This window comes from Pelodiscus sinensis, chromosome 8 (genome assembly GCF_052426305.1).
Source record: "Pelodiscus sinensis isolate ZL-2025 chromosome 8, ASM5242630v1, whole genome shotgun sequence".
Taxonomy (NCBI): Eukaryota; Metazoa; Chordata; order Testudines; family Trionychidae; genus Pelodiscus; species Pelodiscus sinensis.
This window is the reverse complement of record NC_143059.1, coordinates 70,785,241-70,809,847: the sequence shown is the minus strand read 5'-3', so window position 1 is coordinate 70,809,847 and position 24,607 is coordinate 70,785,241. Positions and strand designations below refer to the sequence as shown.

General features: G+C 46.7%; 1 protein-coding gene across 4 annotated transcripts in view; it reads left to right on the top strand.

Annotated features, from left to right (window-relative positions):
* The window catches only part of NEURL1 (neuralized E3 ubiquitin protein ligase 1), a 257,507-nt gene that overhangs the window by 137,503 nt on the left and 95,397 nt on the right, over positions 1 to 24,607 (top strand). For 3 of the 4 annotated variants that reach the window (XM_075935544.2, XM_006120851.5, XM_075935545.2), the window contains exon 2: positions 20,034 to 20,275. In XM_075935544.2, the coding sequence (XP_075791659.1) occupies positions 20,034 to 20,275 (242 nt within the window). Of the gene's footprint in view, positions 1 to 7,114; positions 7,395 to 20,033; positions 20,276 to 24,607 lie in introns of all 4 variants that reach the window. The other variant, XM_089780226.1, reaches the window with a different exon arrangement.

Below are 24,607 nucleotides of genomic sequence, written 5' to 3'. Positions count from 1 at the left end.
AATATTCACACTTCGGTCCTTGGCATAAGCACTGTGGGATGCTGTTCCTTTGCTGCTCATCTTTGTTCTGTGGTTGGTTTGTGCCATTTGGATTTTGTGTTGGGCAGTGTTCTGCCTCCAGTACATTTAGTCTGCTAACATCCACCGACTGCTAAACCTGCTTGTTCACCTAGCTAAATGGCCATCCAGAGTGTGTTCTATTGATTTAACAGTATTGCTGTTTTCTGCAATGTGGTTTCATGTTTTTCCTCCGTGGATCATATTGAGAGATGATGTTCCTCAGGGAGTAATTTATCAGCCATTGGTTTCTAACTTGGTATAACGTAGGCGTTGAAAGGCCTGAAGAAGGTGGTAGTTACAGCAGCTCTGAATTTGTCCCAATGACTGATGAAGAAAGCAAAGGTCCTCATGTTAATTAACTGACTAGAAAACTAATTACTGGGGGGAGAAGGGGGGATGGAATGAAATGCAAGGCAAATGCCACTCCTAAGCCAGGTTCTTGACTGAAGGGAGAAAAGTCACCAATTAGCCTGGCTTAGAGGTTGTTCCTTTTAAGGCAGGAGTTTCTTTTGTAGGCCTGTTTGAGTGTGTGGGTAGGGTATTGCTAAACTGGAAGGCCTATGGCATGATACCACATTGGCAGCATTACTCCTGCTTTCTATTTCCACTTCTGCTATTGAGTGACAATGGGAAAGCTTAGTGGTTATATCATGAGAGCGGGAGGCAAGTTTTGCAGTGACGCTGGCTGTATCAAAGGTGACATCTAACCTTGGGCAAATCACTTCACCAAAGCCTCAATTCACCCCCTGCAGAATCTACATTTGCAGGGGTGTGATAAAGATTAAGTAGCACTTGTAACACACAATGTTCACACTTTATAAATTCCATTCAGGCAGAGAAATGTAAGTAACAGCTGGAGTTGACTGGATAGTAAAAGTAGATGATATTGAGCAAATTCAGACACCAACTTATCATGTAATTAAACCAAAGAAATTAAGAATTGTAGATCCAAAATATTTGGAAAAAAGTTGAAGGCACCACTTCAGAACAACAGGGACGTTCATATCTGGAATTTAAAATGCAAGAAGTCCCTCACAATAGAAAAAATTAAAAATCCTTCACTTTCTACTCAGCTTTTGTAGATATAGATTTAAGGGACTTCTAGGATTAGCTCAGCACCTGCAGCATACCAAAGCAACATCTCCTGGATATTTGAGAATTTGATTTGGTCAGAAATTGGATTTAATCTGCTAATTGTAGTGCTGGTCAGTTTTGCCCCAAATGGAGAGACCTTTGTAACAATCTGAAGCATGGGATGGAGGAGAATTTGCTGAATGAATGGATATAAAGTTGTCTTGGAGTTCGACTGAACATCTGAAAAGTAAAGGCAGTTATACAAACTGTAAGATGCCAAAGGGAGGCCTTTACCGAGAGTCACGGGCGTGTTAACATTTAAAAACAAATTCATCTTTCAATTGTTACACTTGACAACTCTACTGAGAATTCTGCAGGAGAACAAAACAAGACAATACTGAGATGTGATAGGCAAGAGAGAGGCAATTATGAAAAAGGTGTTACCATCGCACCATTGCTGAAATGTTTTACTACTTAGGTTCTAAGATTTCAGTCCTTACAAGCTCATATGAGCTAAGGCCTGTTTTCCTGCCAGATGATTATCTTCTGGCATTCTCTTTCAAAGGAGTGGCTAAAACGTAACAGAGCAGTGCTGAGGTTGAAAAGGATTCTGGCACATTTATTTGGTTGTGAAGGTTTGTTAATGTTTACGTGCAGAAATCAGTTGAGAAGGAAGCTGCTCATAAAGCAATGGAGGCCATGTTACAGAAATCTTTTGCAATGTTAAGCGTTAAATACTGGTCTGATAAAGAGATGCTTATATCAGGCATTCTCTCAAAAGACTGTGTAAATAGCAAAAGCTTGAACAGTTTGAAGTAAATATGATTCAAGTACTGCATTTTTAAACAAAACTAGCAAACACAAATTAGCCAGGGCCTTGAGAAAGTAATTCTAGATGAACGATTATCAGAAGGAAAAACAACAAAACAAAAACCAGAAAAATTCCAGGCCTAAAACTTTCTGGGACTATACAAATGAAATTGCTGTGTGGGATTCTTGACAAAGGGCATTGTCATAATGCCACACAGCAAGAGGTCTGAAATAATAAACATAATCCAGGGTGTTCATCTGGTTAGGGAGAAGTTCTTACACAAACAGAACCTGAGATGATCTATGCTCGCCAGGCCTGAATGCTGCCATTGAAGACACAATATCTCAATGTGAAATCAGCAATAAATACAGGCCATGGAATGCAAAAGAACCACTGAAGCCATACGAGGTTTCTGACAGTTGGTTGAAAGTTGGCAGAGATGCATTTGAATCAAGTGGGAAAGATTGTATCTTAATAGTGGATTTTTTTTGGCAAAATTGAGCTATTGTACAAGACCACTGGAGAGCAAAAAGGCAACTAAAGGCAGGCCGCTGTGGTGCTTGGAGACAGAAAACAAGATGTCAGGCACCTAGTACAGTAAAATGGCAAATTCCATGGCATTGTTTAGTCGGTAAGTGCTGTGGGACAGGGACCAGTGTTCCCTGTAAGGTGTGTGTTTCTGTGGCTCAGGAAAAATTCACATGCTGCCCAGCTGATTAGCAAAGCACATACAGCTAGGTTTATGTTTCTGTTGGTGGAGCACAGTCTCACATGCCTGGGTGCACATAAAATTATTCCTCACATTGATGGAAAAGACAAGAGGGAACATTGGCAAGGACTGTGTTTTACTATATGATTTGTACAGCACTTAACAAGATGAAGCCTAACCTCTCTGTGGCTGTTAGGCATTACTTCAGTCTAATTGTTAATAACCGGCTTGGAGGCAAGATGCCAGATTCTGCAGGTGCAGAATTTACAGGGCTCTGATTGAGATGAATGGGACAGTTCTGACCTTTTTGAGCTATTGTTTGATTCTGGTCGTGATTATCTCTGTATGAGAGCTACAAATATCTTTAAAAGAGAGCTGAGAATCTGGAGCATTGTTTTGCAGCAGCGGTTGAGCTGAACTGTAAATTCAGTGTCTGTGGAATTGTGGAGCCGTATTACACCCCTGCCATTGCATGTTCACTGGTGGGGAGATGCAAAACAGGGGCAGGAGTGTTAAAGATAGCCAGGTTGGGGGCAGAGGGACATGTCTGTGGACAGGGGCCCATTTCTGCATCAGAGGAAAGTGATTTTCTCAGAGCATGACTTCACAGGAGGGCTAAAGCCAAAATAAACTGCGCAAGTTGAGCTATTTCAATTGTGTCGCTTAAGTTGAAATAGCTTATTTAGGCTTTTGGCGCTGTCTACACAGCAGGAAGTCTGAGGTAGAGCACTCTTCCTCTGCCATCCCTTACTCTTCATAAAATGAGCGTTACAGGAGTCAGAAGTCCTCCAGCTTGACATTATTTTGACATTATGTCGAAATAACTGTTTGCTGTGTAGATGCGGACTGGTTGGTCTCAGAGAGGTAGCCGTATTAGTCGGTAATTTTAAAAACAACCAGTCCTGTGACACTTCAGGATACGTCTGCACAGCAGCGCTACTTCGAGATAACCCCCATTAGCCCAAAATAGCGTTCTGCATGTCTTAACAGCACACGCATCATTTCAAAATACATTTGAAATAGTGGGCGTCTTAGTCCGGCTTCCTGTAAACCTTGTTGCATGAGGATTAAGGAAGACACTGGAATAGTGATTTATTTCAAAATTAGCACTGTGTAGACCACACATTAGTGCCAAGTTTTGAAATAAGCTATTTCAAAATAAGCTACACAGTTTGTGCAGCTCAAATTGCATAGCTTATTTCGCGGTACATGCTACTGCGTAAACGTACCCTTAGAAACTAACAAAAATACTGGGACAGATTTACCTGCATAGAAACCAAAACACACTTTTTGAAGTGAGGGACTGTAAGTGCCATTCAGAGTTGAGGATAGAGGTCTGGTTCTGATCTCATGTAAGTATAGATGGAGATTAAAGGACGTAGAGCTGATATCAGAATTGGACCAGAGACTCAGCTTCCTAATATACTCCTGCTTTCAGCCCTTTAGAGTCTGACTCTCACCCACTTTCCAACGTGTAACTTACATTCCCTCTGCATTTGAATCCTACTTGTTGTTTTTCATGACTCTTCCATGGTTGTGTTTTGTTTTCTCTCTCCTGCTGCTTTCACCTTCCTTTCCTTCCTGACAAATACATAGGGTCTGTCCCTGACAGCTCCATATTTATTCCTTCTCCAGTTTTCCATGAAATTTAATATTTATTGATGTCCAATTTATCGTACTGTATATGGAAATTATGCCCAGGGTAGACTTTCCCTTAAATTATATTTGAACTGGAAGAGAACACTGGCAGGTTTACAAGTATTCCAGAATTAGTTTCCTAAATACTGAAACTAGTTGATCTTTTGGAAGGATAAAACCCTCCTGATTTATATTTAGCAGAGGGAATGCATATTTTTTAAACACAGCCTGTATGAGGCCTCCAGAAGAAAGGAAAACATCTTTTACATTGATTTGTAGTCCACGGAAATACTATGTGGCCATAAAATATTTGGATTGGGGTTCTGGCTTTTATGCAACTGGCTTTTGAAGCCTGAACTGTGCTTAACCCTCTGAGAATGGGTGCTGTGCTGATTGAAGCTACCTTTGGAGTTGAATATATGGGGAGGCAGATGTTTATCAGTTCAAAGGGACGCTACCCCACATTTTAGGACAGGAAGTGATAAGATTACTGTGGGCAATTAAAACTACAGGGGAAATAGCCTTCTGAATATGAGCTGATGAACAGAAATTGGTGAAGTGTTCGTGCACCTCTCCAGAGAGACTTTCCCAAGTGTGCACACACACACACATGATGTGACTTGGGGACCAGTGTCTCTGGTGCTGGGACGATGTTAAGGAGATGTCAACGTCATAATGAACCTGCCTGGGGATTGAGCTCAGCTGGGGAGGCTTTGCTTCGTGTTTCCCCACTTGTGGAGATAAGATTAACATCTACGTGGAACAGGGCATTCTCAGCTTTTGCTCCCAGGCTGTGGAATTCTCTTCCTCGGGATATTTGCATGGCGCCAGCACTAGCGTTGTTTCGGCATCAGGCTAAAGCCACCCTTTTTATTCGTGCTTTTATTAACGTTTGAGTTTGTATGTGCGTGTTCCTCCTCTCTATATGTTTTTAGCTGGTTATGTCCCTCTGGGGTGTCATATTTTAAATGTGTATATATATTTGTATTGTGTTTTTTTTGTAAGCTGCCTTGAATATTTTAAATAGAAAGGCGGGCTAAAAATTTAAATATTTAAATAAATAAATTCTATTTGAAGATACATTTAGGATAAATCCTGAAAAGTCTAGACACCTTGCTGACTTTCTAACACCCTATCATCAGAGTTTCTCATCAGACGCGCCATGGGGTGTTTCAAGCAAGTACCACTGGGTGTTCTCTTCTTGCTTTGGTCAGCTGTTTTACTAGTATGCTCTCTCAGCCTGCCATAGGACTCAAGGGATTTGAAGACATGAGCTGAGACTCTGGAGATAAATTGCAGCAACGGTCAGAAACCGGTTGTGTGTCAGGGTACGCGAGAGAGGAGAAAACGTATCTAAACTTTTTCAGACTGAATAATAATCGTAGCTTCAGTTCCGCTGGAGAGTCAGGGATTTTTTTTCCCATTCTGTGTCCCCTTCTCTCATGGATATTTCAGCACTCTTGATACAGGCTGGACCTCCCTGCTCTGGCACCCTTGCGACCTGAGCCAAGGAGTTTGCTGACCAGGGGAGGTCAAGGCTCCTCTGCTGGCTACCCCACTGGCAGCTCCTCTCCCTAGGGCTCTCAAGGGTGGAGCTCCCCACCCTGCCGCGGAACTGCTAACACTGGCCGGGAGTTCCATGGGGTCCCCCTGCCAGCTGCTGCCAGCCCCAGCTGCTACTGAGGGGCTCTCAGGGGTTCCCCAGCCAAGGTCACCCGGCCACCGCCAGCCCCATTCAGCTGCTGCTTTCCACATTCAGTCGCTGCTTTCCCCGTGGGTTCCCCGGCCCCGGGCTGCCTGGTCGCTGGACTGGCTGCCACTGGGAGTTTCCCAGGGTTCTCTGGCCAGAGCTACCACTGCCACCAGAGATTCCCCTGCTGGAGCAGGGACTCCCTGTCTGCTACCTGGCCCCACTGCTCGAGTTCCTTGGCTGAGGCTTCTGTTTCCAGGGGTTTCCTTGCTAGGGCTGCCTGTCCACGCCGTCCCCGTTGCTGCAGGGGGCTCCGCTGCTGGCCCACTGCTAGGTGCTCTCCTTCTGTCTGCCCTGCTGACGCTGGGGTTTCCCTGCCGAGCCGCTGCTGGCTCAGCTGGGATTCCACAGACCCTTCGTTCTCCGGGTTAGCTCCTGCTCCCTGGGCTCTTTGGTCCAGTAACATCCGTGGCCTTGTCAGACCATGGATGTGGCCAGACCAAGGAGTCTTGGATTTGGGAGGTTCAACCTGTACAGTGAAACTATGGAAAAACTTAAAACAACGAATGGTCCTGCAGCACCTTAGAGACTAGAAAAGTATAGAAAGTATCATGAGCTTTCGTGGGCACAACCCACTTCCTCAGATGTCAACCATTTGTTGTTTAAGTGTTTTCAGTTAGACTAACATGGCTGCTATCGGTCTGGCTAGTCAGATATTTACCTCTGCCAGTACTTGATGCTCAGAAGAAGGCAGAATAACTTCTATAACGCAGGATTTTTGTAGCTGTGTTGGTCCCAGGATATTAGATAAGACAGGTGAGGTAATATCCTTTACCTGCAATAAAAGGTCTGACTTCACCCACCTTGTCTATCCAGATTGTATCTAACTAATTGTTTAGTGCTGTATATGGGGAGACGAGGAGAAAAATTCCTTTCTATTCCTATGTTGAGCTACCCTGAAGCCTGAGCTTTGATTATACTTATGTGCATAACTAGAGATGTTATTAGCTGCAAGATTTACCTAAAGTTTATCAAATAAACTCCTTGCTTCCCTGGCCTGCTGTGATAATGAAACCGGCAGGCTGCTCACCTGCTGTTTGTAGTCATGTTTCCTTTTGTTCTGAATTTACAGGCCACGAATTTCACACTGAGCAAGTCCCTGTTCTTCTACGTGAACAATCCGTTTCCATGCCTCCTGTCATCGTTTGAAGGGCAAAATGTTTTTTAAATAATAAGAAATGGCTCACCTGTTGTATATTCAACCGGAATAATTCCTTGAAGACCTCCCACGTACTGCACAGTTCTAGGTGACAGTTGCTGTCTATCCAGCAGGCCTGGTTCTGATTACACACTGGTTTTCCACTGATGCAATGTCTTTGACTTCCATAGAATTACACTGGTGTCACTCAGGGGTAAGTGAAAACAGAACCAGGCCCTGTATGTATTTAAGCGGAAATGACGCTGTCGCAGTTGCAGGCTAACAGTCTCTTTCTGCTCTTTCTTGAGTGCCTCCCCTCAGGGGCCGGGCCTCCCGACTTTTTCTCTCCAGAAGTAGAATGTCACCTTAGGCCAGGCCTTGGCCTGCAGTACCCAGTGTATTGTCTGTGCTTTCCCAGCAGGTCTGTGACTCGGATGGCCACCTGTGATTCTTCCCTTCCGGAGCCTGTGGCCAGGGATGCACAGAGATCACAAGGCTGCCCTAAAATTCTTTTTCTCCAGGGCTGTGTCTACATTGGCATCCCTTTCCGGAAAAGGGATGCTAATGTGACACTTCGGAATTGCAAATCCACGGGGGATTTAAATATCCCCCGCGGCATTTGCATTTACATGGCTGCTGCTTTTTTCCGGCTCAGGGTTAAGCCGGAGAAAAGCGCCAGTCTAGACGCAATTTTCTGGAAAATAAACCCTTTTCCGGAAGATCCCTTATTCCTACTTTCAAGGATGTCATCATTGGACCCATTTAACGTGGTGCCCTAGGCGGTGGCCGACTTGGCCTATATGCATGGGCCACTCCTGATTATATCCGCTCTATAGGTAACACATCCCACTCCTTCACCACCCTCCTAGGGAAATGGTTTTCCTAATACCAAACCTAGACCTCCCCCACAGCTACTTGAGACCAATGCTCCTTGTTCTGTCATCTGCCACCACTGAGAACAGCCTCTCTCCATCCTCTTTGGAACCCCCTTTCAGGAAGTTGAAGGCAGCTATCAAATCCCCCCTCACTCTTCTCTTCTGCAAACTAAATAACCCCAGTTCCTTCAGCCTTGGCTCATAAGTCTTGTGCTCCAGCCCCTTAATCATTTTTGTTGCCCTTCGCTGGACTCTCTCCAGTTTGTCCACATCCTTTTTGTAGTGGGAGGCCCCGAACTGGACACCAGTCCAGATGCGGCCTCACCAGTGCTGAATAGAGGGGAATAATCACTTCACTTAATCTGCTGGCAATGCTCCTATTAATGCAGCCATTAGCCTTCTTGGCTGCAAGGGCACCCTGTTGAGTCCTATCCAGCTTCTCTTCCACTGTAATCCCCTGGTCCTTCTCTGCAGAACTGCCACGTAGCCAGTCCGTCCCCAAACTGTAGCGGTGCTTGGGATTCGTCCGCCTTAAGTGCAGGACTCTGCTGAACCTCATCAGAATTCTTGTGGTCCAAAACTCCCTGTTTGTCTAGGTCACTCTGGACCCTACCCCTACCCTCCAGCTTATCTGCCTCTCCCCTCCCCCCCAGCTTAGTGTCCTCCACAAACTTGCTGAGGATGCAGTCCATTTCATCATTGAGATAATTAATGAACAAAACCAGCTCCAGGGTTTAAGTTATTGATTTCCTCACCAGCCAGCCTCAGTATCTAACCAGTGCTGAAAAGAGCAAGGTTATATTAACAAAAATCAGTATTATCCCAAGGGGAATGTCTATTTAATAGGTTTAGGTATAAGCTTGCCCTACTCAAAAAAATAAATATTCATTGGACTAAATCAATGAGGGGAAAAAAAAGCCAGCTGATCCTGTAGGGATTATGAAGGTAAAAATCTCACCAGTGAATGGTTTTAAAAGTACATTTAATCTTCTTCTTTGTCCCCAGTTTCCCCCAGTCTGGGCACTGTGCTGAGCTAAAAGCAGGACCATCTTTCCTTCCATAATACTGTGCCGTTTTACTGACCGAATTGCAGTGAATGACTGCAAGAGACACTGTGAATAAACACTCTCTTAGTGAACAAGAATTAAACACCTAGTGACCAGACAGTGTAGCTGTTGAAGATGCCAAGTTAAAACATTAGTTTCACATTTATAAAGGGCAAGGTTTTTTTCTTCTAAGCATCTGGATTTGTCTTTTGTTACGTACAACCCACAGCTACCCGTGGAAAGATATCAACCATGAGCTAGCCAGGGAAGTCTTTAATCTTTTTGTTTAGTTAAAGCTTTCAGAGGGGTAGCTGGGTTAGTCTGTAACTTTAAAACGAGCAGTCCTGTGGCACCTTAGAGACTAACAAAAATATATGATGTGATGCGACTTGTATTTTGGTTAGTCTCTAAGGGGCCACTGGACTATCGTTGTTTCTAAAGCTTTCAGATATTTTTTCAGACTGCAGGTGGGGGAAGAGGCAGCTGCCATTCTGTCTAGTTCAATGTCCTTTGGCCAGAACTTGCCCGCTCTTTTGGGCATGCCTGTCTTGCCTAGCATTGTACTGTACATGCAGCTTTGTTAGCAGACAAGGAGAGGACTGCAGGACTTTGACTCTCATCCCCTCTTGTGTCACTGGTGGACACACATTATTGGTCAGGGTAACTTTTGAGCTGAGTCTTTAAATTCTGGTCCCATTATTGGCCTATTCGTAGTACATCCCAATAGCTGTGCTGGAAAAACGGCAGACGTGGGCTTTTGAGGTTTGATCAACTATTACAGAGCTGGTAAGTGAGTATTCATTGGTGCCACAGGGTGTGACGTGGTGGAGCATGAATATCTATTAGCGGGGTTGGCAAGCTTTGGCATGCGGTCCATCAGGGTAATCCGCTGACAGTTTGTTTACATTGATCATTCATAGGCACGGCTCCCAGTGGCTGTGGTTCATCATTTCTGGCCAATGGGAGCTGTAGGAAGTGGCGCCCACAGAACCACATGAGAAGACTGTCCCCGATTGAAAGAGCTTACAATAAACAAGCGGTCGGAGGGGAAACAGAAATGAAACTCACCAAAATAACACTCAGCCAGTCAGTAGGACAGCTGGGAATATTCCACCAATCTCCTTAATCCAAGTCCAGTACCATATGCACTGGTCCATACTGCCTCCTTAGCTCAGGGGTGAAATTTGTCCTCCTAGCACGTTGTTAAGGTTGGGAGACACTACCTTGGGGGGCAGGGAGGCAGCTCCATGGGAGCTGGCATGTGCAGGGAACCGGCTTTCAAGCCAGCTCCCCCTCAGGTACCAGCTCCCATCTACTTCCCCTCCCCTGCGCTGCTGCCTCTGCAGGCGGCAGCAGGGGGAGGGGTGTCAGGCAGCTCTCTCCCCCCTCCCCCAGATGCACCAGCTCCGCCTGCCCCCCTGCTGCCTCAGGTACAGAGATAGCTGGTGGGGAGGGTTAACCAGTGAGCCCAAGGTCATCAGTTAACCATGTACTTGGATACACGTTCACATTCCTAATCGGTACAGCCATACCTTACTAAGCAGCATTGCAAGCATTGTTCTGTTGAGTCACCTCAGCAAAATAAAAATAGAGAGAGACCCACTGGCTACATCATTGACCTTCCCATGGTCCAGCAAATTCGCTGGTTCAGCACCAGTCGGGTCCCGAGGGTGGCGCACTAGACAGGTCCAACATGTACTAGGCACGGGAAGACTTGGACTCACATTGGAGACCCACAGTTTGATGGAAGAAGAACAAACATGTTTGCGGTGGCAAACTGCTGCAGGACTATTGGTTGTTTTTTAAGCTTTTCGAGTATTTTTGTAGTTCTCCTTTGTCCCTCCCATGCTTCCCTGAGACAGTTTACACCATGGGAAAATTGGTTTTGAGTTTTTTTTGAGTTTCCGTGCATGAGCTACTGTTGATGTTTAGTAATGTGTCCGTCTTGGAGTTTGCCATGAATGCTTGAAGGCAATGTCTGAGATTCTAAAATAAGAAATGATCACGGTTTCTTCCCATGCTCTTACTAACAGTCACTGTGATCCTGTTGGTACCTTGCTGGACATATGTGGTCAAAGAGAAGAAATGCAGTTCATTGAGCCCTGTGAGGCTTCATCTCACTAATCTTAATTCTTTGTGGATGAAATTATTATGAACAGTCTCCCTGCCCTCCCATCGCCCTGCCTGTCTCTGATTGCAGCATGCTTGCTTTTCTTCTGCAGCAGAACAACTCTCCCTGGACAAGACATTCTCATATGCAGCTCTAGCCTTCGTATTTTTTTTTTTTTTACATATGTTCTCTTTCTTCCCTTCCTATCTTTGTTATCATGGTGCAGCGTGCTAGACTACAAACCACACTTCAGCCATCTTCAGCTGTGAAGATAACAATCACCCCTCTCCCTTTCTGAATAGGTCTAGTCCTTCTCGCTGTAACTAGTCCCCAAGAAAACTCACCTTTACCACTCTTACTGGTTCTCCTCGGCTCTTTGCTCTTCCTCGGCAGGTGGGCATCAGGGCATGAAAATGTGGTGGTGTTTTTTTTCTCCAGTTCCTGCTTGCATGGCAGTCTCTTCAGATTCTACACCCAGGACCATTATCTCGAAGTGTCTCTTAATTCTAACTCCTTGCAAAGCATTGTCTCCTTACTTGTGTTGCAGAGATCATGGCAGAAACATGGTCCAGCCCTAGTGTGTTTTCACACAGCAGGAGCTGCTGGCGATGTTGCCAAAGCAGGGAAGAGGAGAAGGCACACAGAGCATCTGGGCCTACCAATGGACCAAGCCTCATTGTCTTCACCCGAATTGAATGCAGGTTGCAGGGGGTCTGTGGTTATGTGGCCTGTGATTTCAGCCTCCAATGCATAAGTGTGGAGAAATCTGCAGGAGGAATATCACTCAAAGGTTTCCTCCCAGTTAGTCTCCTACAAAATGGAGCAATCAGATTCTGTGTTAACTTCTGAAATGACCCTGTGTAATTTGAAAGCTTGTTTTTCTCACGGGTTTTTCCAGTAAAAAAAAAAATCACCTTGCCCAGCTTATCTCTCTACTAATAGCCTGGAACCAACACGGCCATCACAGCGCTGCATTCAGCAGTGTTTCTGTCAGGTATGATTTGAAAACTTTGGTCTGTCTTGATTTTTACCCGTCACGGGGGAGGGGCGGATGCTGTTCTCAGTAACACTTATAAATCCGAAAGAAACCTGCTGAAGCCAATGGTGTTTCACTGTACTTGTAGCCGTCTGGCAGACACAAATATCTGGGGTGGTGTTTTGGTACAGATGCGACGCTGTTCTTGTGTGACTCACAGGATCTGTTGTCTTGTGGTATTTGTGGGAGGCCTTGGGGGATGCAGGCTGTTTTTATCATTATAACATGTGTCATCGTACCCACTGTTATGTCACTGGGGAGCGTTACTCCCTTGCTGGTTTACAAGTCATGCTGTGCAGTAAGAGCCTTGCTCTTAAATTGCCGCCCTCTCTGAAACCTACATTTCTTTGCAAAGTTTGTTTCTGAGCCACTTTTCTCATCTTCCTGGGGTAACATATCACTTGTGGCAGCAGAGCTTCATGAACCAGATTCTCAGCTGTGGTAACTCCACTGACGTCAACAGCGCGGCAGCATTTTGTATCAGCAGAGAATCCGGCCTTGCGAATTTACCTTAGCTCCATATCGCGCCATTGAATCCCGGAGGAGGGGGTAATCTAAAAGGACTGTATTCTGCGTCACTGGGACAGCATGTGAGCAGTAGCATTTGCGATCAACATGCAGAGTCACATCGTGATTTTTAATCAGAGAATATGGAAAAGTTCAGACTGTGGATCGGGTCTCAGGGATATCGGTGCTTTTAACAAAGGGTTCTATGAAGTGTACTCGGCCAAATCCTAACATGCTAGTATAACCCTCTTGCTGGTATGTACAACGTGTCCTCCTCTGTGCCCAGTCCATAGAGAAAGGTATCTGCTACAGCCTACATCTACAGAGGCCACCTCTTTTAGGTCAAGCTGTAGAGGGGTGGGGAACCTTTTTTGGGTCAGGGGCTGCTGACACATAGAAAAATCAGTTTGGGGACCACACAAAAGTGAGAAGCAAAAAAACTAACATGGGCCCCATTTGCGAAGGAGAAAGACACTCCCCACATTCCCCTCGCACACCAGAGCCTAGGACGGCCCAGGCTAGTTGATTTTTGTGGGGCCCCCTAGGCTCTGGATGGAGCCAAAAATGCAGGGTTCAGTGTGTAGGAGGCCTCTGTCAGGAAGTGGGCTTGCGGTGTGGGGGTATGGGTGGGAGAGGGGGTGCAGGAGTGGATTGGGATGTGGGGTCTGGGTGAAAGAGGGGGTACAGGAGTGGATTGGGATGTGGGGTGGGGTCTGGGCAAAAGAGGGGGTGCAGGAGTGGCCTAGGATTGGGGGTGGGATTCTGTGTAGGAGGTAGGGTGCGGAAGTGGAGAGAGGGCAGAAGCAGGCTGGAGGTGTGGGGTCTGGGTGGCAGATTGGGTGCAGGAATGGGAAGAAGGTTAGGGCCTGGGTGGGAGGGGGGTGCAGGTGTAGGCTGGGGGTGGAGGGTCTGGTCAGGAGGGGGTGCAGGAGCAGGGTGGAGGTTGGGGATCTGGGCTGGTGTTTGGGTGCAGGAGCAGGTTGGGGTGGGGAGTCTGAGTGATGACGGGCACTTACCTGGCACAGATCTCTAGGGACGCACATGTGTCCCGCCCCCTTGCCCCTCTCCGCCCGCCGCTCCCAGGCACCGCCCCCTGCTGCTCCCATTGTCTGTGATTACAGCCAATCGGCGTGACAGGGGAAAAGCCTCCAGGAAGCACTTTGCTACTCTGCCATTTCCCCAGCCAGGGAGTGGGAACAGCAGTGCATGGAAGAGCCTGTGGGTCAGATCTGGCGCTGGTGTTCCTGACTCCAGCCCACAAGGCTTGGGGCTCCACCCACCTCACAAGGGACTGCGGGGGAGGAGTGCCAGTGTGGGTTCCCGGATGCTTGAGGGGGGAGCCCGAGCTTCGGGGTCCAGATCCAGGCAAGCCGGGGCCGGATCCAAGCCCCGGGCTGTAGGTTCCCCGCTGTGCATTACATACTCAGTGTTTAGCTTTGAAGATGAGGCTTGGCTGAGACGGTGGCCACCACACTAACTCACTTTTGGAAAGGAAGTTTTGCCCTGGGAAGAACTAAGCAAGGACCTTAATATCTGGCCCATCACAACCATTATCACTGCAAGGCACCATCATTCATATCGGGCTATCGCCATCCGTTTTATTAAGGACCATTTGCTGAGGTCCTCACTCAGGCAAACTTCTTAAGGACCCAAAGAGTTGGTCTTTAAATAAAGAATGGGAGAAGGAAATCTCTTTCTCTATCTGTGTTAATAACCTGCTGCACCTGGATTTTAGTAGAGTCAGTTTCCCCAATTCCCGAGGCTTGTGATCTCGTGGGATACACTTAGGCTGCGTCTAGACTGGCATGATTTTCCGCAAATGCTTTTAACGCAAAAGTTTTCCGTTAAAAGCATTTGCGGAAAAGAGCGTCTAGATTGGCACGGACGCTTTTCCGCAAAAGCACTTTTTGCGGAAAAGCGTCTGTGCCAATCTAGACGTGGTTTTGCGCAAGAAAGCCCCGATCGCCATGTTTGCCATTGGGGCTTTTTTGTGCAAAACAGTTTTTAGCTGTCTACACTGGCCCTCTTGCGCAAATATATTTGCGCAAGAGGGCTTTTTCCCAAATGGGAGCAGCATAGTATTTGCGGAAGAACACTGACAATCTTACATGAGATCGTCAGTGTTCTTGCGGAAATTCAAGCGGCCAGTGTAAACAGCTGGCGAGTTTTTTCGCAAAAGCACTTGCTTTTGCGGAAAAACTTGCCAGTCTAGACGCAACATTAGTGTCTGTTTAAAATGCAAAGGTCACATTATGAGCCTCTCAGGTGTTCTAAGATGACTTCATTCCTGCTTCCACTCTGCAGTGCTAAATCATCACTGGAAATACATATCCTTCCGCTATTGGTCCTGCAGAATGGCACAGCTCCCCAGGGCTGCATACTGCTGCTACAGCAGATGCACTGGACATATGCCGCACTGTTATTCCAGCCTGTTTAGAAAGCTGAGAGCCGTTTTGGTCTTTCCCTTTCCATGTTTGAAAAGCGCATGATGTCCTGCCGAGAGCGACAACCCACCTTACAATCATGGCAATAAGACTGAAGCTTTCAGCTCCTCTGTGGAAGTCCAGTAAAATGTTTTCCAAAACCTTTTTATGTCCTTGAGTTTGGCTGTTAAACTTGTTGGCAGTTACGGCTGGATCATAACAACACATGCTGGGCTGCAAGGCCTGAAAAGAATATTTGGTTCACCTAGCCCAGTGGGCTCCAACTTTCTAACTGCAAGATCACTTTTTCAATTTAAGTGCAATGTAAGAGTTACCTCAGACCCAGATAGGGCCTAGGTGGGAGGGAGTGCAGGAGAGGGCTGGGGGTTTCAGGGATCTGTGAGGGTGGTAGGATGCAGGAGTGGGCTAGGAGTGGGGGGTCTGGGCAGGAGGGGGGTGCAGGAGCAGTGTGGGGTTGGGGGCCTGGAAGTGTGTTAAGGGTGCAGGCGCAGGCTGGGGGTGGAGTAGAAAAAATGTTCATGGGAACATCTGAGGGGGGAAAAATCCCTTTGATGCAGCTTTGTCAATGCAGCTTTCCCTAAGATGAGTCTGGCTTTTAGGAACCTGTCATTTTACCAATAAAGTAAATTATCCAGAAACCAAGTCGTTTTCTGTAGTCTCTCAAAAGTACCAGGAGCACGCGGCTCGCTGTACCAATGGCAAAAAGACTTGAGAGGCGTCCTAGACGTTAGAGATGAAATTCCTCCCCTGGAATACTGTGTTCCGTTCTTGTCACTCTGGCCCAGATATTCAAAAATATTTAGGTGCCTAACTCTCATCTGTGGGACCTGGACCTTTGAGGATTTGGGCGTCTGTTAACAGGAGGCTGGGCCCTAGGCAAGCTGGCAAGCCTGGAAGCCATGCTCCCAGAAGGTGTAGGGCCTCGGACGGGGCAAGGGGCAGCCAGCCTTCAGCACGGCCTGGAACATGCTGTGTCCACTGCCCCGCCTCCAGAGCTGCCCGGATGCTCTGCACAGTATTCTAGCTGCAGCCAGGAGCCCTTTTAAAAGCTGGTCCCTGGGGAGTTTCCTGCTTTAGCTTTCCCTCTGTGGGCAGCCCTGGCTGTTTCTAGGAGGGTATAACAAAAATAGAAAGGCAACTAAGCGATCAGCAATGGCAAAAATTAAAGGTTTGGAAAAACTTCCATCTGCAGCCAGATTGAAATGACTGGGGTTGTTTACTTTAGAAAGGAGACCAATGAGCCAACACAATAGAGGCCAATGAAGTACTGAATAGTGTAGATAAGAGCAAGGAGGAGTTAAAGACCTTAGAGACTAACGGATTTTTGTGGGCAGAAACCCACTTTGTATTTTCCATTCCATGCGTCTGATGGAGCCAGGCATAAATATACTAGCATATGAGAAGAAGGGTTGCAGACTAACATGGCTACCCTGCTGATACTTGTCAACAGTATAGATAAGGTAGATAAAGCACCTCTGTTCACCCTATCTCATGTTCAGTGAAATTGAGAGGAAGCAGATTTAAAATGGATGAAAGGAACTATTTTTCACAGAATACATATTTAGCCTTAGGAACTCATTGCCACAAGATATCACGAGGCCAAGAACATAGCAGGATTCAGAAACGGATTGGACATGTATATGAATAACATATCCAGAGTAGTTATGACTTTTTAAAAATCTGAGAGTTTTGCAAGGGAATAAAAACTCTTCCCTCAGGGCCTTTCCCTACATATGTGTTTCGGAAGAAACTTCCACAGCTTATCCCATATCTGCCTACTGCAGGGTTCCCGTCTCTTCCTTTGAATTACCAGGTACTATCAGAGCATGGTACTGGACTGCATTCGCCCCATCAGTCACTTTACACCTGACCTATATTCTAGTGGAAAATACTAATCTTTAGTTCTTTCTTGCTGGCTGCTCCACTTGTCCTCTTCCCATACCTTCCCAGCTGCCATTCTCCATGCGCGCGTTCCATGCCAGCTGTTGCTCTTACAAGTCTCCCACTCCACTGGGTCAAAAAATCCAGTATTTTCTATTGATATGCTTTATCTGTTATGCTGATTTCATAGAATTCAGATGAAGTGTATCAATAAAAACACTTAATTCTATAAGCCCTGCCCTTAACCCACGTGCTAGGCTGTGTGTGAAGAGGCAGATGACTTACTCTCACTATAATGAGTGTTTTGTGTTGTAACTGCTGTGTGTTGTGTATGTGTCCAGACCCCTATTAATGCAGGATTATTATCTACAGTAGTTTTCTTCTCCTGTAGATGTCTGTCTTAGTTTTGCAAGTCCTAGGTGATGGCATTTCTTCCACATCTAATGAGAAAATGATGAAAGGGTGAATTAAGAACAATTGGTCCCTTAGCTAGATAAGCAACAAGGCTTAGTCACAGTTCTGATTAAAATCTAAACTTTTCCAAAAGTTTAGATTCTGGTTCAGACCTAGTACAATAACAGCCTTAAGAAACCAAGTCTGGATACAGATTTAAACTACCCCAGTGTCTAGAAAGAGTGGGGTCCAGTTCTGACGATCTGTTGCTATCTAGATTAAAGATTATGTAGCATTATTGTTTTGCCCACAGTAATTGAGGCAGATGTATTTTTATGACTCTCTGGTATTCATACGAAGACGCCACTGTGGCCAACTACACTGCCCAAGGAATTTCCATAGAATCATAGAATAATAGGACTGGAAGGGACCTCAAGAGGTCATCGAGTCCAGCCCCCCGCCCTCAAGGCAGGACCAAGCTCCGTCTACACCATCCCTGACAGACGTCTATCTAACCTGTTCTTAAATATCTCCAGAGAGGGAGATTCCACCACCTCCCTTGGCAATTTATTCCAATATTTGACCACCTTGACAGTTAGGAATTTTTTCCTAATGTCCAATCTAAACCTCCCCTGCTGCACTTTAAGCCCATTACTCCTTGTCCTGTCCTCAGAAACCAAGAGGAACAAATTTTCTCCTTCCTCCTTGTGACACCCTTTTAGATATTTGAAAACAGCTATCATGTCCCCCCCTTAATCTTTTTTTTTCCAAACTAAACAAGCCCAGTTCATGAAGCCTGGCTTCATAGGTCATGTTCTCTAAACCTTTAATCATTCTTGTTGCTCTTCTCTGTACCCTTTCCAATTTCTCCACATCTTTCTTGAAATGTGGCGCCCAGAACTGGACACAGTACTCCAGCTGAGGCCTAACTAGTGCAGAGTAGAGCAGCAGAATGACTTCACGAGTTTTGCTTACAACACATCTGTTGATACAACCTAGAATCATATTTGCTTTTTTTGCAACAGCATCACACTGTTGACTCATATTCAACTTGTGGTCCACTATGACCCCTAGATCCCTTTCCGCCATGCTCCTTCCTAGACAGTCATTTTGTCATTTGATGCTTCCTTCCATGCAGCCCATGACGATTACAGAGTTTATTGGTGTTTAGTTTCAGAGGGGTAGCCGTATTAGCCTGTACCTGCAAAAACAACAAGGAGCCCTATGGCCCCTTAAAGACTAACAGTTTTATTTGGGGATAAGCTTTCATGGATTAAAACCACTTGCATGTGAAAAAGTTGGTTTTGACCCACGAAAGCTGATGCCCAAATAAATCTGTTAGGGTATGTCTACACGAGCTCGTTAGTTCAAGCTAGATAGGCAAATGAGGGCAACCGGAGCTTCATTTGCATGTTCCCGGCGCCGCCATTTTTAAATTCCCCTTAGTCCGAACTAACTGCCCGCGGCTAGACGCGGCAGTTAAACGTTAATTCGAACTAGCTCCTTAGTTCGAATTAACTGTTACTCCCCGTGGAATGCATTGCTCACACAGGAGTTAACGTCTGTTTCTCATGTAACATCAAATAATCAATGTATTTCTGTGGATAGTCTGTTCTTTATTTCTGTGACCCCCCCCACTTGTGAACATATGTGCTGTATTGTGCATGTGAAGAAGGAGGCAGATGACTTGCTCTCAATATGACGATTGTTTTGTGTTCAAACCAATGTGTGCTTTGTATGCTGTGGAGAAACAAAGAAGAATCAATTCGTTCATAAACCAGCAAAACTGCTGTAGTGACCAGGTCAATTAATTTATAAACCGTCTCTTTGGATCCCTGGCTAGATGTGCACATAATCCCTGCCTGCTTCATGCACCTCTTAGCTTCCTCGCTCCCCTCTCCCCCGAACATTAGCTCCTCATTCCTGAATGAAGGTTTAAAAAAAGGATTTCTCCTCAGTTTGCAGCTTGGGAACCATTGGGGCGCAGGGGGGGCATGTTGGTTGGTGCAGGAGACCATCTGGTTGGCAACAGAAGGCTGCTGGGTGGGGAGTGTGACAGCGAGCAAGGTGCAGGAGGAGGCTGGACAGAGCAGTATCTTGGGGGCAAACGGAGGGGTGGCGCTGCAGTTGGAAGGTAAGGGGGGAAAAGGCAGTTCAGGTGTAGCTGGATCTTGGTGGCAAGTGGCAGAGGAGCAGCTGTGGAGCAGGGAGTAGCAGCCGTCTGTGCATGCAGGGGCACATGCATGTTTGAAGGTAAATTTTCAGAGCTGAGTTTTGCCCTCTTTTTCTGAAAATGTCCTTGACACTTTCCATACGCTCCCCGTGCCATGCTCTGCCCCCTCGGACTGGCTAGAGGGCCGCTGTCTGTGCGATTATAGATTTGTATTACAGTCAAGACACTGCAGAAAGACTTTTTAGTGATTTCTGATGTTGGGATTTAGACTCGCTCTTATCTCACCTAGCAGATCCCTCCAACATAGCCTTGTGATTTGGCACTGAGAGCGTCTCATTATTACTCACATCACAGTTAAAGTGTCACTTTCTTTTCTATGCTGTCTCAGACTCTATAGGTGGACCCTTTCCGGCTTCCTCTCACCGATGCCACCACAAGCAGAAGCACTGTCTGCCCATCCCGCAGTGCGGCACTTTGTCTGTCAGTCCGCTGCTTTTTCACCCCCACACCAAGGGGTCCCAGATCATCATGGACACGGCCCAGAAGGCAGTGAAACGGCAGGCCAGCTTCTGCAATGCCATTACCTTCAGCAACAGGCCAATCATGGTCTATGAGCAAGTCAGGCTAAAGGTGAGTAAATGACTCTTGCCTCGTTGCCATTGTAACTGCCTTAAGTGCTGGCAGGGAGGGCAAGGGGGTAAATGCTCTAGGTGTAAAATATGAGTAAGTTACTGCAGAACCTGTATAAACATTGTTCCCAGAGAAGCATAGGCAGGAGTCCAGGCTAAGGGAAGTATGGCTCATAGTAGTGTATGTGTGTCAACACAGAGATAGGTTGCTCATTAGGATGTCTTATAACAGACATTTTCATGCAATTCAGTCAACCTGTGGAACTCCTTGCCAGAGGATATTGCGAAGGCCAAGACTATAACAGGGTTAAAAAATAGCTAGATACATTCATGGAGGATAGGTCTACCTATGGCTTTTAGCCAGGATGGGCAGGGATGGAGTTCCTAGCCTCTGTTTGTCAGAAGCCAGATAAGGGTGATAAGAGAGGGATCGCTAGATGATTCCCTGTTCTGTTCATTCCCTCTGAGCCACCTGGGATTGGCCACTGTGTCGGCAGACAGGACACTGGGCTAGATGGACCTTTGGCCTGACCCAGTGTGGCTGTGCTTATGTTTGCCGTCCCTTTCCTGGGACCCAGGTTCTTGATCTCACAGTCTTTGTGCCTGTGCCATCCTGGTGCCTTAATATAATTAATTGTGTGTCTTATCTAGGAGCCCTAGTCACAGACTAGGACCAGGCACCGTGTAGATGCAGAACAAAAAGACAGTCCCTGTCCCAAAGAAGCGCACAGAATAAGACTGGAGAAAGGGCTAGGTAGATGGGGAGCACAAGGAAATGAGACCGCACCTGTCAGCCTGACAGACGACACTGTCCACACTCCAGCGGCCTGAGTGTCTTTCTTTGCGGGCATTGCAGAAGAGAGTTTGAGGAGGAATAGGACAGAGGGTAATGAGGCTGCTTTTCAGGGAGCTCCTCCCAAGCATGCGGGAGGAGCACAAAGATGCTTGCTCAAAAACGTAACTAGCCAGCGATGAAGGCTGGCATCATGGGCTTACTCAGGCTGCATCGAGGGTGGACTTGTCGATGGTGCGTGAGAGAGAAGCTGCGTGTGGCGAGGTAATGAAGGGCCTTGAATGTGGAAACCTGGCAGCTTGTGTCTGATGGGCTCCGGAGAGGGGAGCCGGTAGAGGGGTGCCAAGAGAGGGGTCAGCCTGGTCAGAGCGGTGGGCTGGGAGAACAAGCTTTGCAGTAACAGAGTCTGAGACTCCCAGAATTGCCCCTGGCAAGGTCAGAGACGAGGCGGTTGCAGAATTCCCACTTGGTCACTGGCGCCAGGCTGGTTCCCCGCCATTGTGGGTCATGTACTTGCAGGGTGACACAGATTTGGGGTTCTCCTATAGGATTTGGGGTTCTCCTATAGGACAACACTTCCCCTGCCCAGATGTCCCTTTGCACCAAAGCCTTCAGCCACCACAAGCAGCCTGACATATAGATCATGCGCTCTTTCTTGTCCTGAGAACTGTTCCCAGCGGATGCGTTTAGCTAGGGCTCCTTAGGCTGCACCACCGTTAGAGCATAGCCAAAGGCTTGGAGGTTCTTCCATTCAATTCAGAGAAGACCCTTGGACGTCTCTGAAATATGCAAAGCTCTTGGGTGTGCAAATGTGGAACCTAAACTTGGAGCTGAGCGTTTCTTGGGAGGCACCAAGCCTTCTCATTCCCATTGAATTCAGTAGGAAATGAGAACCCGCAACAACAGTGTTCCTCTAAATGTTTCCATCCACATGCAGAATAAATTTTGTTATGTGCACTGAACATGTGCGGATGTGCACCACCAATAGAAATTGGTGGGAGCTCTGCTAATCAGCTGGGAGGCATTTGAATCTCTTCTGGGTGGCCATCCAAGTACTCAGTTAACAAGGAACACTTCAATGCCTCTCCAGCTCTGGCCCCTTACTTTGAAAACTCCCTCAAACAGGCTTCTATATATCTGATTCCTCCTGTTTCCATGCAGGCGGGAAGTGCAGCAGGCCTGACCTAGTTGCCTGGGATTGTTGGCTAATAGCTGAGAAAAGCAGAGACAAATGACCCTGACTACTAACGAGATGGTTGGGGTGGGAGACGGCTGTTAACTAATTACTTTGCATTTGAAACACCTCACCAAAGGTTTTCATTTTAGGCAAAGTTCATGGGCAAAACTAAGATTTTGTGTCAGATATTTTTAGTAAAAGTCACGGATGGGTCTTGGAGAAAAAAGAAAAATTCGAGGAAGTCGTAACCTACCTGTGGCCTTTACCAAAAAATATCCTTGGCAAAATGGGGATCCACTGGGTCCACGTCGCCTGAAGTGTGGCAGCTGCACAGTAGCTAGAACCCATCTCCAGCAGCTGGGGACTGTGGAGTATCCCTGCAGCTCCGGGAGTTCTCACCCTGCCAGGGAGGGCAAGGAGCTGTGAGGTGCCCCTGCTTCATGTAACTCCAGGGGCCTGCAGCCTCCAGCAGCAGCTGGAGCAGCTCTAGACCCCCCCCCCCTCCACCCATGGTGGGTGGGGGTTTGGCACTGAGAGCTGCAGGGCACCTCGCCACCGAAGTCTCAAAATCTGTGACTTCCGCAACCTCCGTGACAAAACTGTAGACTTTATTGTGGCTCATTTCTGAGTCCTGAACCAGTTCTCCTGTCCCTACTCAGGAAGCTGGGTGTTTATATTTGTCCATGGAGATGAGGATTTTAACTTCCAGAACACACATGAAGGCTTAGTGGGCAGGACTTTCATCTGTGCACAAGGAATTCCCAAGCAGAGCTCCCACGGAAACGAATGGCAATTCTGCACATGAAGAGTCAACAAGCATGAGCAGAAAAAGTACCCTGGGGATTGCCATAAATCTGAAGAACACTGTTGCCTTTCATTGTCTGTTTTCTGCTGATTCCCTTTCCATCTGTCTCTCTCCCACTTCCCTTCTCCCAAATGCCACCTCTAAGGCTAGGACTACACTATAGGTTTTGGAGGGTTTTTTTGAAAAAGCTACGCAAATTGTGCTCTGCAATTTGCGTAATTTTTTCCGATTGCTTTTCCGGAAGAGGTTTTTCCACCATTTGGCCCTGTCTAGACTGGGCCAAATGGTGGAAAAGCCTCCCCTTTCGGAGAAGCCCTTATTCCTCGTAGAACGAGGTATACAGAGCTCCCCGAAAGAGTGCATTTGCTCTTCCACAAGAAAAAGCGGAAGAGCAAACGCGTTCCCTGGACGCGGCGGAGTTTTTCCGGGATACCTCTGGTGTCCCAGAAAAACCCACCAGTCTAGACGTCCCCTAAGTGTTTGAGTTTTCTAAGTCAGATTTTCACCAACTTCTCTCTATGCCTCCTGTTAGGTGCGACTCCCACTGCAGGCCTGCGTGAGGGCCTGTGGGACTTGCCCCTGTTTGTGAGGTGTCATTTCAGAATTAACCCTGCGCCCTTCTCTGCTGCTCTAAGAAGTCCAATAGGCAGAAGTTGTCCAGAAGGCCAGAGTGCCAGCAAATGGAGATGGCCAATGTGTGGTGGATCTGGGTTCCGGTGAGCATCCCTCATGCTCTCCCGGAGGTGGGATTCCAGGCAGTGGGTGAGGATGTGGCCAGAGTTAGTGGATCTGTGGATATTAGCAGATGGATGTAGGACGCAGCAGTCATAGAACAACTTAGCCACTGCCTTGTAGTCCCAAGCCTGTCAAATGGGGGTGGTTTGCTGAGTAGGGGATTTGGTCCTTCATCAACCATTGCCTTTTTAGCCAAAAATAGGGTGGGGTTGGTTTGTTTGTCCAGCTAGGGTTTACACTGGATTTTAACCTTGATACTAGTTTGTCTATAATGAACCTGCGTTGACAACTGTGTATTTGATGGGGCTGATTAGTATAAGGGGACATACTCCCTATATCACCATATGAATATTTGCTTGGGTTGCTTGTGATGAGTGTAAAACATTGGCAAGAGACTGTGGAGCAAGTTGTACAACAAGGCCATGTTTATCTAGGGTCCCAGGAGGGTGTTTGGATTTGCAGTGAAATTGCGGCAATAAATAATCCCCAGTTTTTCAGCAACAAATGGACTTCTGTCATTTCCATTTTATATGCTTAAAGCAGTGATTCCCAGCCTTTTTCCCATGGAGGAACCCCTAAAATAATTTTTCATATCCCGAGGAACCCCTACCTATGAAAACTGATATAGAGGCAGTGGGAGGGGAATGTGAGTAGTCAACTCAACTACTCTCTTACATCACTACTTCACAGGAGAGGTAAAATCCTGTGAGGGGTAATGTTTTTTTGGTGCTTCTGCCTAGAGTAGGTTTGCTAAGCAGAATGCAGTTACCCCACACACTGAATTTAGTTTGTGCACCAGTGCTAATTCTAGTCCCCTAGGCTG